Below are 12,464 nucleotides of genomic sequence, written 5' to 3' on the forward strand. Positions count from 1 at the left end.
TTGCTTATTTTACTTGACAAAAGTTCTTTTAAACCCATTTACTGCTCAGACATCTAGCATTTTTAATTGACTATTGCTACCAAGTTTAAGCCAAAGGTTTAAAATGTGCTTTAAAATCATGCGGCCATACTCATATCAGTTTATCCATATTAAAAGCCCAGTTAATGCTTACTATTTTAGAGTTATACCAACTTCAACCAAACATTCTTTTTAAGTTTGTCACAGTCCAGTCCTTCCATCACGGTATACATTTTCAATGTTTCCCATCAGCTGAGATGACAGGATTTTTCTGACATATGCTCATGTTCTGTACTCTGTGGTGCCATAATGCTCAAATGCCATCAAATAAAACTAGAAGTAATCCTCCCTGGTTAACTGTTACAGACTGCTCAATCGTATGATTGGCAGCTATGCTAGCTAGTACGGCTATCCAATGCTATAGGTAGCAGCAGCGTTTGGTCAGAGGAACTCACACATTTTTGTAATAAGTCCTTCTTGTTTGGAGTCACCAGGAAATCATGCCATACAACAATAAAAGCATCTGTAATCTTGTATATGGTTTGCACTTAGCAGCAGAAATACTGCAAGGATCTGAAAATTGGCAAGTCACTGGCCAACGCCAGCATACTCCACCAGTGTAAGTTCAAGAAGACTCTGCAGGTAGGACTTATATGAAATACATTTTAAATCAGTAATCCACATAGTCTAATAAAACAAAACTAGCCTTTTGACTTCCAGTTCAAACCAAACAAACAGTACAGTTCTGTATAATCTTACCATAACAGCAGATGTTCTTCTCTTTACTATTGCAGTATTCTTCACAATATTGATCTCCTGCTAAGGACAGCCAGAAGAAGAAAATGCAGATGGAAAAGGGAGACCCACAGCCAGGTGTGGAACCAAAACAAAATCCAAAAGAAAAAAAGGGGGTTGGAGGAAGACAGTGAATACTGCCACAGTGAAGAGAAGGACATCTACTGTTATGGTAAGATTTTACACAATTGTATTATGTCCTTCTATATCACTGTTGCAGTATTCATCACAGTACAGAGAGTACAAACGCTGAAGAAAAAGTTTGGGAGGTGGAAGTCTGGAAAGAGCCCTTGACAAACCCATGCAGAATGGCATGAATAAAACCTGCTCTGGCCCTAAAAATCATATCCAATTTATAATGCTCAGTAAAGGTATGCACTGAAGACCAAATGGCAGACCAAGGCACTAGTAGAGGCAACAGCACTGGTGGAGTGAGCTGTAACACAAGCAGGCAGATAACTGCCATGAAAAGAAACTATCCCAGGTAACCCAGGCTGGGCAACTGGACATTGCAACGATACCACACCAAGAACTTTATTACATAAAGCTTTCGGGTCTACACCCTTCATCAGTATAAAATAATACAATAAATCAACATTTAAATAGGAGAAACCATAGAATCACATGCTTCAGCCCATCCCACATCCTAACCAACAATCAAACCTTAAAGAAATATCAAGTCACAAAATTACTTAATGCTGCCCATAGAGTACAGTTTAAAAACATGATAGTATACATACATATAGAACTCCTTCTACAAATAAAAAACTTAAAATCTATTAAAACACATTATTCTATATAAATATCAAAATCATTAAAAACAAATATAAGCGCACACATATACATACACACACATATATATATATACACATATATAAGCACACATGCTCATGCCTGTACACATAACTTAAACATGCAAAAACTAATGCACTATAAATGTAAAACATTATCAAGTGCTCTAAAACCATTGTGCACAAGTTATTTAAAAAACTTGTTAAAGCCTCTCCCTCTTCTTCTTAACCAGTACAGACTTCAAGCTGACTGCATTGTTTAGACCAGGAGTTGTATCTGCCTGGAGCCTAATAATCCACTCCAACTCTTTCAACTCTAAAGTGTTTCCTTATACTCACTTCTACTTTACTTAACACCCTAAACTTAAAGACATGTTTTTCACCTCTATCTATAACATGCTTACTCAAAGCATTTGTTAATACCTTTCTCCTTATTTCTGATTTATGCTCCACCATTCTCTCTCTTAACTTCCTAATCGTTTTGCCCACGTAAAATGATGCACATAACATGCATGTAGCCAAATAAACTACCCTTTCCTCATTACATGCTGAAAACGTTCTTAAAGCAAAAACTTCTCCACTTATGGGATGCTGAAATATATTATTATCTCCTTCATATAAATCATTGCAGCATGAACAATTGTAACACTTCATTGTTCCACCTGCTTTATTTATTCTCTTAATTTTTGTTTCAAAATCCTTATAACATAGCTTTTGCTTCAAAGCCTCAGAGCTCCTATAGGCAAACCTTGGCCCATCACCTACAATAGATTTTATCTAAGGCATAGCTAATAAAATTGGCCAATTCCGTAATGTGTGTAATATAATTGAGAGGGTGTTCAAATTATACGTTGTCAAATACCTCACAGTTTCATTAACTACATGTGGTCCATCATTACCTACCGCATTGCCTCAGTCTAAAATTGGTCTATACATAGACTGCCTTTCCTTTATCACTTCCTCATCTATTTTATCTATTAACTGTTTAGGATAGCCGCTCTTCTCAAACTCTTGTGACAATCTCAATTTGCTTACTAAAAATACTATCAACCGTATTTAGCTTACTCATTCTAATAAACTGTGCTTTCATTATTCCTTTAAAGATATGGGGGGCATGCATATACATCAACCTCCTTTCTAAAGACCTTTGACTCTAATCTATTATTAACCTTAAACAAAGTTACATCCAGGAAATTCATACTACTACATGAAGCTTCCATTTTAAACTTTAGAAAATCAGTCGAGCCATTCAGATATTGTATATAAGTTTCCAGTTCCATAAAGGAACCTTTCCATATCAAAAAACAGTCAACCACAAATCTTTTATAAAACAATACTTTCTCATTCAATCGACTATTCTTATCCAATATAACCCTTTTCTCCCATTCATAAAGGACCAGCTTAGCATATGTGTTAGCAATGGGCATTCCCATTGCCACCCCTGAAAGCTGTAAGAACGGTTCACCATCAAAAATGAAGACATTATGTAACAAAACCACTTCCAAAAGAGAACAAATAGTCTCAATGTCTCTTCCGTACATCCTTATCTCATTATTCAAAAATTCACGTATGGCATTAACTCCATAAGTATTGGGTATGACGGTAAACAACGAAGTAATATCCATAGTAACCATAACATATTTATCTACATCACTACTCAACCGCCAATTATAGAGACTACTTAAAAAATCATTCGTATCCTTCAACACAGTAGAACAGATTTTTAAATACTTCCCCAAAATACTCTGTAGATATTTGGAGATAGGCTCTGTTACCCATCCACCACCCGAGACAATAGGTCTCAGTGGTGGATTAACAATACTTTTGTGTATTTTTGGAATACCATAAATTTGAGGTACACTGGGACATGGAACACTCAAATAATTAAACAACTCCACATGTAAATCATCACTTATCTGGAGTTCATATATTGCCATATTTACATCGGTAATCACTTTCTGCACATCTATAAAGGAAATTCTCCTAAAGGTGTTAACATCATTCAACAACTCTTTAAAACTTGCAAAATAATTATCCCTCTCCATTACAACAACTGCTCCCCCTTTGTCAGCTTGCTTTATAATTATAGTATTACATGCTTGTAGTTCCTTTAAAGCTAAATACTCAGGATATGTTATATTATAAAAACTCTTATGGTCAGTAGTTCCCTTATAATCACAATTCACACTCAACAATATTAGAAAATGCTATCAATATAGGACATAGCACCTGCATAAACACACTTAATCTTCTACATACGGGTGCGTGTGAATCTGTGTTTTTAAAAATCAATTTAAGACTAACAAGTCATACAAATGATTTTAAGTCTATAAATCGCTTGAACAATATCATCCCTTGCACTGGGGATGAATTTCAAGCCTTTACCTAACAAAGACAACTGCGCCTCTGTTAACGAAACCTTAGAAAGGTTCACAGTACCGCTTGATAGACTTGTTGTGCACTAGTGGACTGTTGCTCTTTCTCTTCCCGAATGCAGACTGCTGCTGTTGCTGCTGGTGTTGTGAGCGAAGTTCTTTTTATTGTAACTGCAAAACAACCTTCTCCGGTTGTTTCAAAAGAAAAGGAGAAAAAGACGTTATCTCCCTTTGCAGTACTTTCTTATTCACGTCTGCAGTACTAGACGCCATACACTCCTTCACTTTGGGACGTACAGCATCATCTTTTCTAGCATCAGCCACGCCATTATTGGAAGGAGATCCCTGAACCACGCCCTCATCAGTTAAATATACAAAACCATTTTCAACCACAGAGACCGATTTATGAGCAGTTTTTATATGTGAAGCATTACATTGGATAGTTAAAGCTGCATTTTTCTTTTGTTGTTCAAACACATCAAGTTGATCCAAAGGATCTGCCTTTTTACTGTTCACAGGATCCAATGTTTTTTTATTATTCTATGATGTTACGTTGCTCTCTTCTCTCGGCCATGAGAAAATGCGATTTTGCTTAAAATCGCTCATGTCCCTTTGTAGCTTGTTCATTTTCCTTTGCAGCAGTCTCATATCCAAAGCATGCATACATGTTAAAAAGCTTTGATACATTTCCACCGAATCACTGAAGCAAGCAGACATATAACTGCCATGAAAAGAAACTATCCCAGGTAACCCAGGCTGGGCAACTGGACATTGGCCAGCCAGTAGTTTATTGACTCAAGGCTGCTGGGCTTTATGGCAGGCACACATTGGCCAATAGGGGCACATACACCCCTCCCATCGTTAGCATGGATCCCTGGCATAGGATGGAGTAGGATGGGTCCTCAAACCACTTATCACCAGCAAATACCCATGCCCATTTTGGCATCAGTCAACATGACTGAATCACCTAGACACATATTTTGCACTGTCAACATGACTGAATCACCTAGACACATATTTTGCACTGTCAAGTGGCTAGTCCAGACACAGCACACAGTCTGTGATCTGTGTTCTCCTATCATGAGGATACTGCGCACCACAACTGGTCTATACAACTTTCCCCCCTATAGTAACACTAGCACTGAACCAGATGTGTCAAGTCCTTACGGAAACACTGATTAATGATCTGTTTCTACAACTGTGTCACTGAAGAGCCAAAACACTTGCAAAGCGGGTATATCCTTCTAGAGGGGAAAACCAGGCTACAAAGGCCTTCAAAACTCACATTAAAAACCTCCTTCACCACAAACATCAAAAATAGATTAGTGTATTTTGTTACATACAACTCAATCTTTAATTTGTGCCAGAGAATGCAGTTGTTGGAGGCAATACTCCTACAATGTCTCCAATTATTACCTAACAACTGATGTACTAAGACTATAAGTAGCAGAAAAACAGCTTAGGCTACTATGTCACAGTCCTGATCCTGTACCAGGATTTGCAGCCTTCTCAAGCTACACCTACTTCCATCATGAAACTGTCAAATTTCCCAAACTGAGATACCATCTATAAAATGCAAATAATCCTCAACTTGTAATCTAGACTCTTATACAGTTTTTGGAAGTCAATGCTTCCTCCTTCATCCAGCAGTGGTCTTTGTGAAACCCAGACATCCAGGTCATCTTCAATTTTTCCATGATCAGCAACAGGAGAAAATCTGACACGTATTAATCTTCAATTTGCAAAAGAACCATCTATTTACTTCTGATTCTGCATTACTCTATAACATTTTCACAATCAGAATTTTTCCAGTTAACTATTCAGACACCTCCAAGAATGCTATGAAAACTCCACTGAACACAATAGTAGCCTTTCAGCTTTCTTCTCTCTCTCTTGCTCTGTGCTGTACAGCTAAAAACATTAACACTGTCTTAACCAAATTTCTTCTGTGTAATAAATACCAGCTTTAGTCTCCTCTGAAAAAAACCTCATCAACTAAATAGAATAAAATATATAATTGGAAGACAAATGCCCTCTGCGGTGCAATAAAAAAGCAAGATAAACACAAAGGCTTACTCTCAAGAAAGCTATCAATTAACTGTCTAAATGGGATCTGGATTCTGAGGTACTACTAAATATTTAGTTTTATTTCCTGACTGATTGCCTTTTATTTACTTGGATGGTCCCAGTCAACTAAATTTGATGCTGTTCTCAAACTATGCCATCAAAAACAGGATGACAATAAGTCTGAAAGCAACAGGTGTAAGGAAGAAAGCAGGAAATAGGATAAACCTGAAACACACCGCAGTCAAGTAGCACATCATTCTCGGAATAGCCAGAGACCACATCATTTGCAACTACAGCATTTAAGTAAGGAAGACGTTCATATTGTGAATAAGACCATACTTACCTGCATGCACAAACTAAAGATTAAAATAATAAGACCTCAGAGATTTTAGCTTCTTTTGTCTTAGCACATATCTAGCAACTCTCTTGATGTAATGTTATGAATCTGCAAATCTCAAAGCAGGAAAGTATACCAATGTTACCCGAAAGCACTCTTGCTACTTGCCTAGAAAGGTACTAATCACTTCAGAAAATACTCTACAAAACATTTTTTTGTTTAAAGTACGGTATGTACTTTAGCTGAAGTTATGTTACTTGTTAAAAGGCTTATTTACTTTGTATCATAGAAATGCACAGTAGATAAAAAATAATAATATGAGAAGTAAGGAGTGTTTGCCAATTTGATGCAGCAAAATCAGGACTTCCAAATTTGGCACCAATGACCCTGGCACTTATTAATGGATTATGGGTGAAATAATTAGTCAGGGCCTACAGAACTTAGAGTAGGAATCTAATAATTAGCTCTCCAGTTTCAAGGAAAGGCCTACTACTGCAAGCTTGCCAGCTGGCAGACACTACAAGGTACGTAGGGCAGTAACAACACAAGCAGTTCCTAGAAAGAATTTGAAACAAAATGTTTGACTACAAACATCCACCATTGCTGGATAAGCGGGTATCACCACAGGCTTGCACATCAAAAAGTTAATACACACTGAAAAATAGTCTCCACTTGTCTAAATGATGCTGGATCAGGGTACCTCATCTCCAATCACCCCAGCTACTTTGCCACCAGTGTTCGCCAAGTCAGACAGAACCTTCTAGATGATCCTACTCCAGGTTAAATTATCAACCAATGGTTTGGATGATAAAAAAAGCATGAGGGAGAGCAATGGACAACAGCAGGATGGTTTATGACTGTCAACACAATAAAATGCAGCTCTAATATAACGAAAAACTGAGGAATAGTATCAGAACTACTCAATCTAACGACTTCATATTTCCATGCAATACAAATAGGATATGATGGAGGGACAGGTACATGTCTCAAAAGTATCCCGCTCATCTGGAATAGGCTTTCCATTCATGTGAAGCAGAATTCTTCCTTAATCCTATTTAAGGGTAACATAGACAAGTGATGGGAAGTCGGAAATTTGTCCCAGGCCTAGTACATAGGTACTAGGCTATCGGCCCTAGGGCCTATGCAAGCCTAGCCATAACAATTCCCTGGATATTTCTTCCCACAGTATTTACTTCTCTGGACACCTGTCTAGCAGGGTGACTGACATGATCCCCGGTGTGAATTTCCTATCCAATCATCAAGGTTCCTTTTGAAGAGGGCCAATGAGGCTCTCTGCTTGACATGTATGGGCAGTCTATTCCAGAGTATGAGGAGTCTCTGGGTCAGGAACCTATCCCTCCAGCATGTTTTGTTCATTGTAATGACAAGGTTTAGATCCCTGGAGCGTGTGGTTCTGAGGGATTGGGATTTCTTTAAGTGCAGCATGTCCAACAGCTCAGGGTTTGAAATGGCCATGTATGTTGAGCAGAGATCATTTTTGAGTAGACAATATGCCACAGAGTATAGCTGGATTTTTTTTAGATGGTCAGCATATGGCATCTGATTTAGGCCTGTGATTCTTTTAGTGAAATATTTCTGTGGCCTTTCCAGCTGTTGCAGATGTCTTGTGAGGTACATACCAAACGGGGCATTATACTCTATAATGGGTCTAATGAGGGAGGAGTACAGTGGGACAATGACCTCCTTTTTTCTGGATGAAAAGCCCTTAGTGATGAGGTGTGCCACAAAGAAGGATTTCCTGACTGTTGTGGAGATGTGGTTATCAAAAGTGAGACCACTGTCCACCTCTGTCCCTAGGTCTCTCATCACACTTTCGATGTTTAGTGTCCTGCCACCTATGTGGTAATTCATGGGTACATGTTTTTTTCCAAAGGGGATAACTAGACATTTCTTGGCATTAAGCTTGAGCCCATGGCTCTGGCACTAGGAATCTGTTTCTGTAAGGCCCTTTTGTAGAATAGCCACATCATTTGGGGATTCAAGAATGGCTCCCAGTTTGCAGTCATCTGCAAACTTTGTTAGCCAGAGTCCCTTAGTGTTGGCCTGTACTTCAGAGAAGTAGATGCCACACAAGAGTGGTCCCAGGACTGAACCCCAAGGTACTCCACTTGTCACTTACCTGGAGCTGGAGTTGGAGTTGGCTACTTTTACTGTCCGGGTTCCGTCAGTAAGCCAGTTGGCAACCCATTGAGTGACATAGGGATTTATGCCCAGCTTAGTAAGTTTATCTATGATTCCAGAGTGGGGGATGGTTTTGAAGGCCTTGGTGAGGTCCAGATACGCTGTGTGGACCACCTTACCCTCGTCCACAGCTCTGGAGACTGATTCGAAGAAGTCAATCAGATTCAGGAGACAAGATCGGCCCTTCACAAACCCAAACTGGGTGGGGTCCAGTGTTTGAAGGCTGCCAATGTCTTTGTTTATAAGTTCCATGATAATGCGTTCCATGCCCTTGCAGATCAGGCTTGTCAGACTGATGGGACGGTAGTTCACAGGATCCAAGGCAGATCCTCCCTTGTGGAGCGGGATAACTGTAGCTGTGTGCCACTCAGTGGGCACGAAGTCTGAGGTGAGGCTATGATTAAACATGACACTTAGGTGAGGTGCCAGTTCATTTTGTGTAGTACACAGCCTGGGATGTCATCTGGTCCCATGGATGCTGTATTCATAGCATTGGAGAGTGCGGTTTCTACCTGTGTGGCTGTGATTATCGGAATTTGGCAATCTTTTGGTATTGAGATGGGCCCTTTAGGGGGCGAGAGGGGGGTAAAGTTGGCACTAAACTGATCTGCCAGGATATTGGCAATATCCTTGGGATCAGTATATTTAATGCCATTCTGTTGTAGCTCAGAGCAGATCTGAGTATTTCCATTTAGATTCTTGACATAACTATAGAATGTTTGGAATCTTTGGCAATTTTATTTTCGTAACTAGCTTTTGAGGATTTTATGAGGGATCTCAGCTTCTTACTGAGGCTGGTGAGTGAGTTTTTTGCATCCTGGGATTTTCCTCTTTTCTGCAACAGTTTCTTCCTTTTATTGTATAGTTTGTTTATAGCAGGGGACCACCAGATTGGCTTCCTTTCTTTGGAGAAGAGCATCTTCATACATCTCTAATGGACAGAGACAGTCTGTAAATCATACACAGGATTACATATACCCCAAAATAACCTCAACAACTCAGAAAACTTGCAGGATGCATGGCTAGGCTTGTAAGGGCCCCAGTGGTCATTAGCCTAGTATGCAGCTATGAAAAAACACTAGAGCAGCTGCCCTACACTCACTTTTCAATATCTGTTGAGAGTACAAAACTGTACAAGAGGAAGGAGTAAATACTGACTTTTTTATGACTCAAATGTATAAGAACAGACTGAACTTGGATTTTTTCCACTCAATTAAAATAAGTGCTACAGAAATGGTTAGATGGCCAGGCCTCTCAAAGAGGACTACAACACTGATGTCAAGATACCCTCAAACTTGGAGGGTGGCATCATTTAAAAAATGTTTTAATCAGATGAGTTAGTCCTCCATCATTCCTAATGGCCAAGCAGTTAATAACCACTTTCCTGGGAACAAACAAGACTTATATGCCCAGTCCATGGTCTCCTGCATCATCATTTCACAACACACTTCTCAACTGTACAGATTTTTGCCTTATACATTTGGTCTATTCCTCATAAAATGTTGCAGTTTTATGGCAAATCATTACAATATTCTTCAGAAAACGCATGCTAATGCAACACCTATTATTCTAGCAATTTCCCAAGTTTATGCGAGCACAATTTAAAACTTGTATCCAATACTGGGCTTTTATCTGCCCACTATTTCGGCTTTGTCCAGATTTCTTACAATTAGAGGTTGACAGGTATGCTTCACAATCTTAAAACTTCAGAAGTGCCTTAAAAGTTACACCTCAAACCACCACACATATTTGGTTTGGGAATGTAGAAAACAATTCCACTTTACAATCCAAAATGAGACGTTTGCACTTCTTCCTGCTAACTGAAAACAAAACTTCCTAAACAAACCTAATGTCAGCAAGTGCTGCACAATGCCTAACTGTACTCAACTTTGTCATGGACGCACATGATCTTGTCAGTCAAAGACTGTTCATTCTGTTGTGGATTTCTGTTACATTACCAAGCATCAATATCAGATAATATCAATGAGCAAAAGTCACAGGTCCCAAAATATAAACATTCCGCAAAACAAACACATACAAAAGGTACCATGGTCTAATTCAAAAAGATGTTAAATCAAGTACTGCTGACATAAGGCTCCCCATGGTGATGCATCACGTTATGCAGTGATGTACAAATATATGGACTCGATCTGAAGGTCGGGATAACGAATTTATAAAATACTTCGTTATGGAGATATAAATTTGGGAAAATAAATGCAGTCACTTAAACTAGCTTATCTGGTCTACCAAAGTGTAAACTGAAGAGCAAATGTTCATACCCATATACCTGTTCAGTCCTTTGCAGTGATTCACTGGTCTTAGTAGTTCCCCTCTACTGGATACCCAGCATTCAAAAATGGCATTTTGGCTCCCAGTCAGGTTTCCGCTGATAAACAAAACACATCTACGATACATCATTAATTACAGATGAAAATACGTTACACCAATACATCCAATGTCACCATGCCACACAGTGCCCTTCGACCTTCAACTTTGTACGTGCTTAAAACAGAATCGGTATGAAACATACACCTTCAGAATACAGTTCCGGGATGGGGTTCATCATTATAGCCACCACGCAAAGCGGAAAAATACACTATAAAAGATCGCAGAGGTTGTGGGCGGGAATTACATGACTGACATTTGATATACGTCAAATGGGCTGTCTTACTCTTTGGTTTGGCATTTAACCTCTACCTTTTTTCACTGAGTTTTTACTCGGTATTCCCCGTAAATTTACACATTAGCAGTGTACATGAAGCATATTAATATAACATACTTTGCGCACTATTTTGCTTCATGTTTACGGTTGTGCAGGTTGACGCAGTCATTAATCAATTTTGTCATGTAAACAAAACAGTTTTTGTAATACTGCTAGTTCACATAGCTCGTAACCTTCCATCTCCAAAACGAGGCGCACCACCTCTCGTAGTGTGGAACAAATGGACAAACTATGGAACACTTGCTAACGCCAAGATAGCTCTCAACCTGTTAGCACAAAAAAATCTGGACAAAGCCATATATAAATTACAAAGCCCCCAAAATAGCGGCAAATTTTAAATATCACTCTTACAAACTTCGAACTTTGCTAGAATAAAAGTTTTTGCGTTGCATACCTCTCAAGTGTACCTCATTACGAGGAACGTACCTCATTTGGGGTCTTAAAAAGTTCATGTTCCTCGAAGTTCCACATTGAAAGACTCTGTCACACATTTAGTGTTAGGAACTTTTAAAAGTGAAATCCATGGTAAATAGAAATTAATCATATTAATTCATTAAAAGATCTTTATAAGTAAAGCCAGCATATTTTAGCCATCCTATGGCCTTCCTAGTTGAAATTGTTAGTAAGCCATTAGTATGTGTTCCACATTTTGCCCATTTGTTCCACATTATGAGGGTTAGTGTTCCTCATTTTGGAGATGGAAGGTTGAGAGCTATGTTGCCATGTCTTTTCTGAAGGATATGAAGTCTGAATCTGAAATGTCTGTCATTATTTAGCGAATCCAGTCCTCACTGATTTTCCAAAAATATCCAGAAAACCACTATGAGGCAAAATCTGGACATTCTGAGAAAATCTGGACAGTTGGGAGGTAACAGCTTACAAACAACTTAAACAATGAAGATCATAGCATGGTTAAAATGTGCTAGTTTTTATCTATAAAAAGTTATATTCATTAATTGATATGATTCTGTTCTATTTATCATGTATATAAATTGCAAAAGTTCCAAACACTGAATGTGTGACAGACCTTTTCTTCGAGGAACATGAACTTTTTAAGACCCCAAATGAGGAACTTTCCTGGTAATGAGGTACACTTGAGAAGTATGCATAGTTCTTATAAAAAACAATAAATAATAAAACAAGTTATAATAACTATC

At 38.6% G+C, this 12,464-nt stretch overlaps 1 protein-coding gene across 1 annotated transcript in view; it reads right to left on the minus strand.

The window, feature by feature from the left end:
• The window catches only part of MRPS31 (mitochondrial ribosomal protein S31), a 621,425-nt gene extending 610,236 nt beyond the window's left edge, over nt 1–11,189 (minus strand). Inside the window, exon 1 of the mRNA XM_044072042.1 lies at nt 10,873–11,189. Coding sequence (XP_043927977.1) covers nt 10,873–11,003 — 131 coding nt within the window. The 5' untranslated portion in view covers nt 11,004–11,189. The remainder of the gene's footprint in view (nt 1–10,872) is intronic.
• Between the last annotated feature and the right edge of the window lie 1,275 nt (nt 11,190–12,464).

The sequence above is a fragment of the Protopterus annectens genome, chromosome 5.part0, assembly GCF_019279795.1.
Source record: "Protopterus annectens isolate FY-2018-M chromosome 5.part0, PAN1.0, whole genome shotgun sequence".
Classification (NCBI taxonomy): Eukaryota; Metazoa; Chordata; order Ceratodontiformes; family Protopteridae; genus Protopterus; species Protopterus annectens.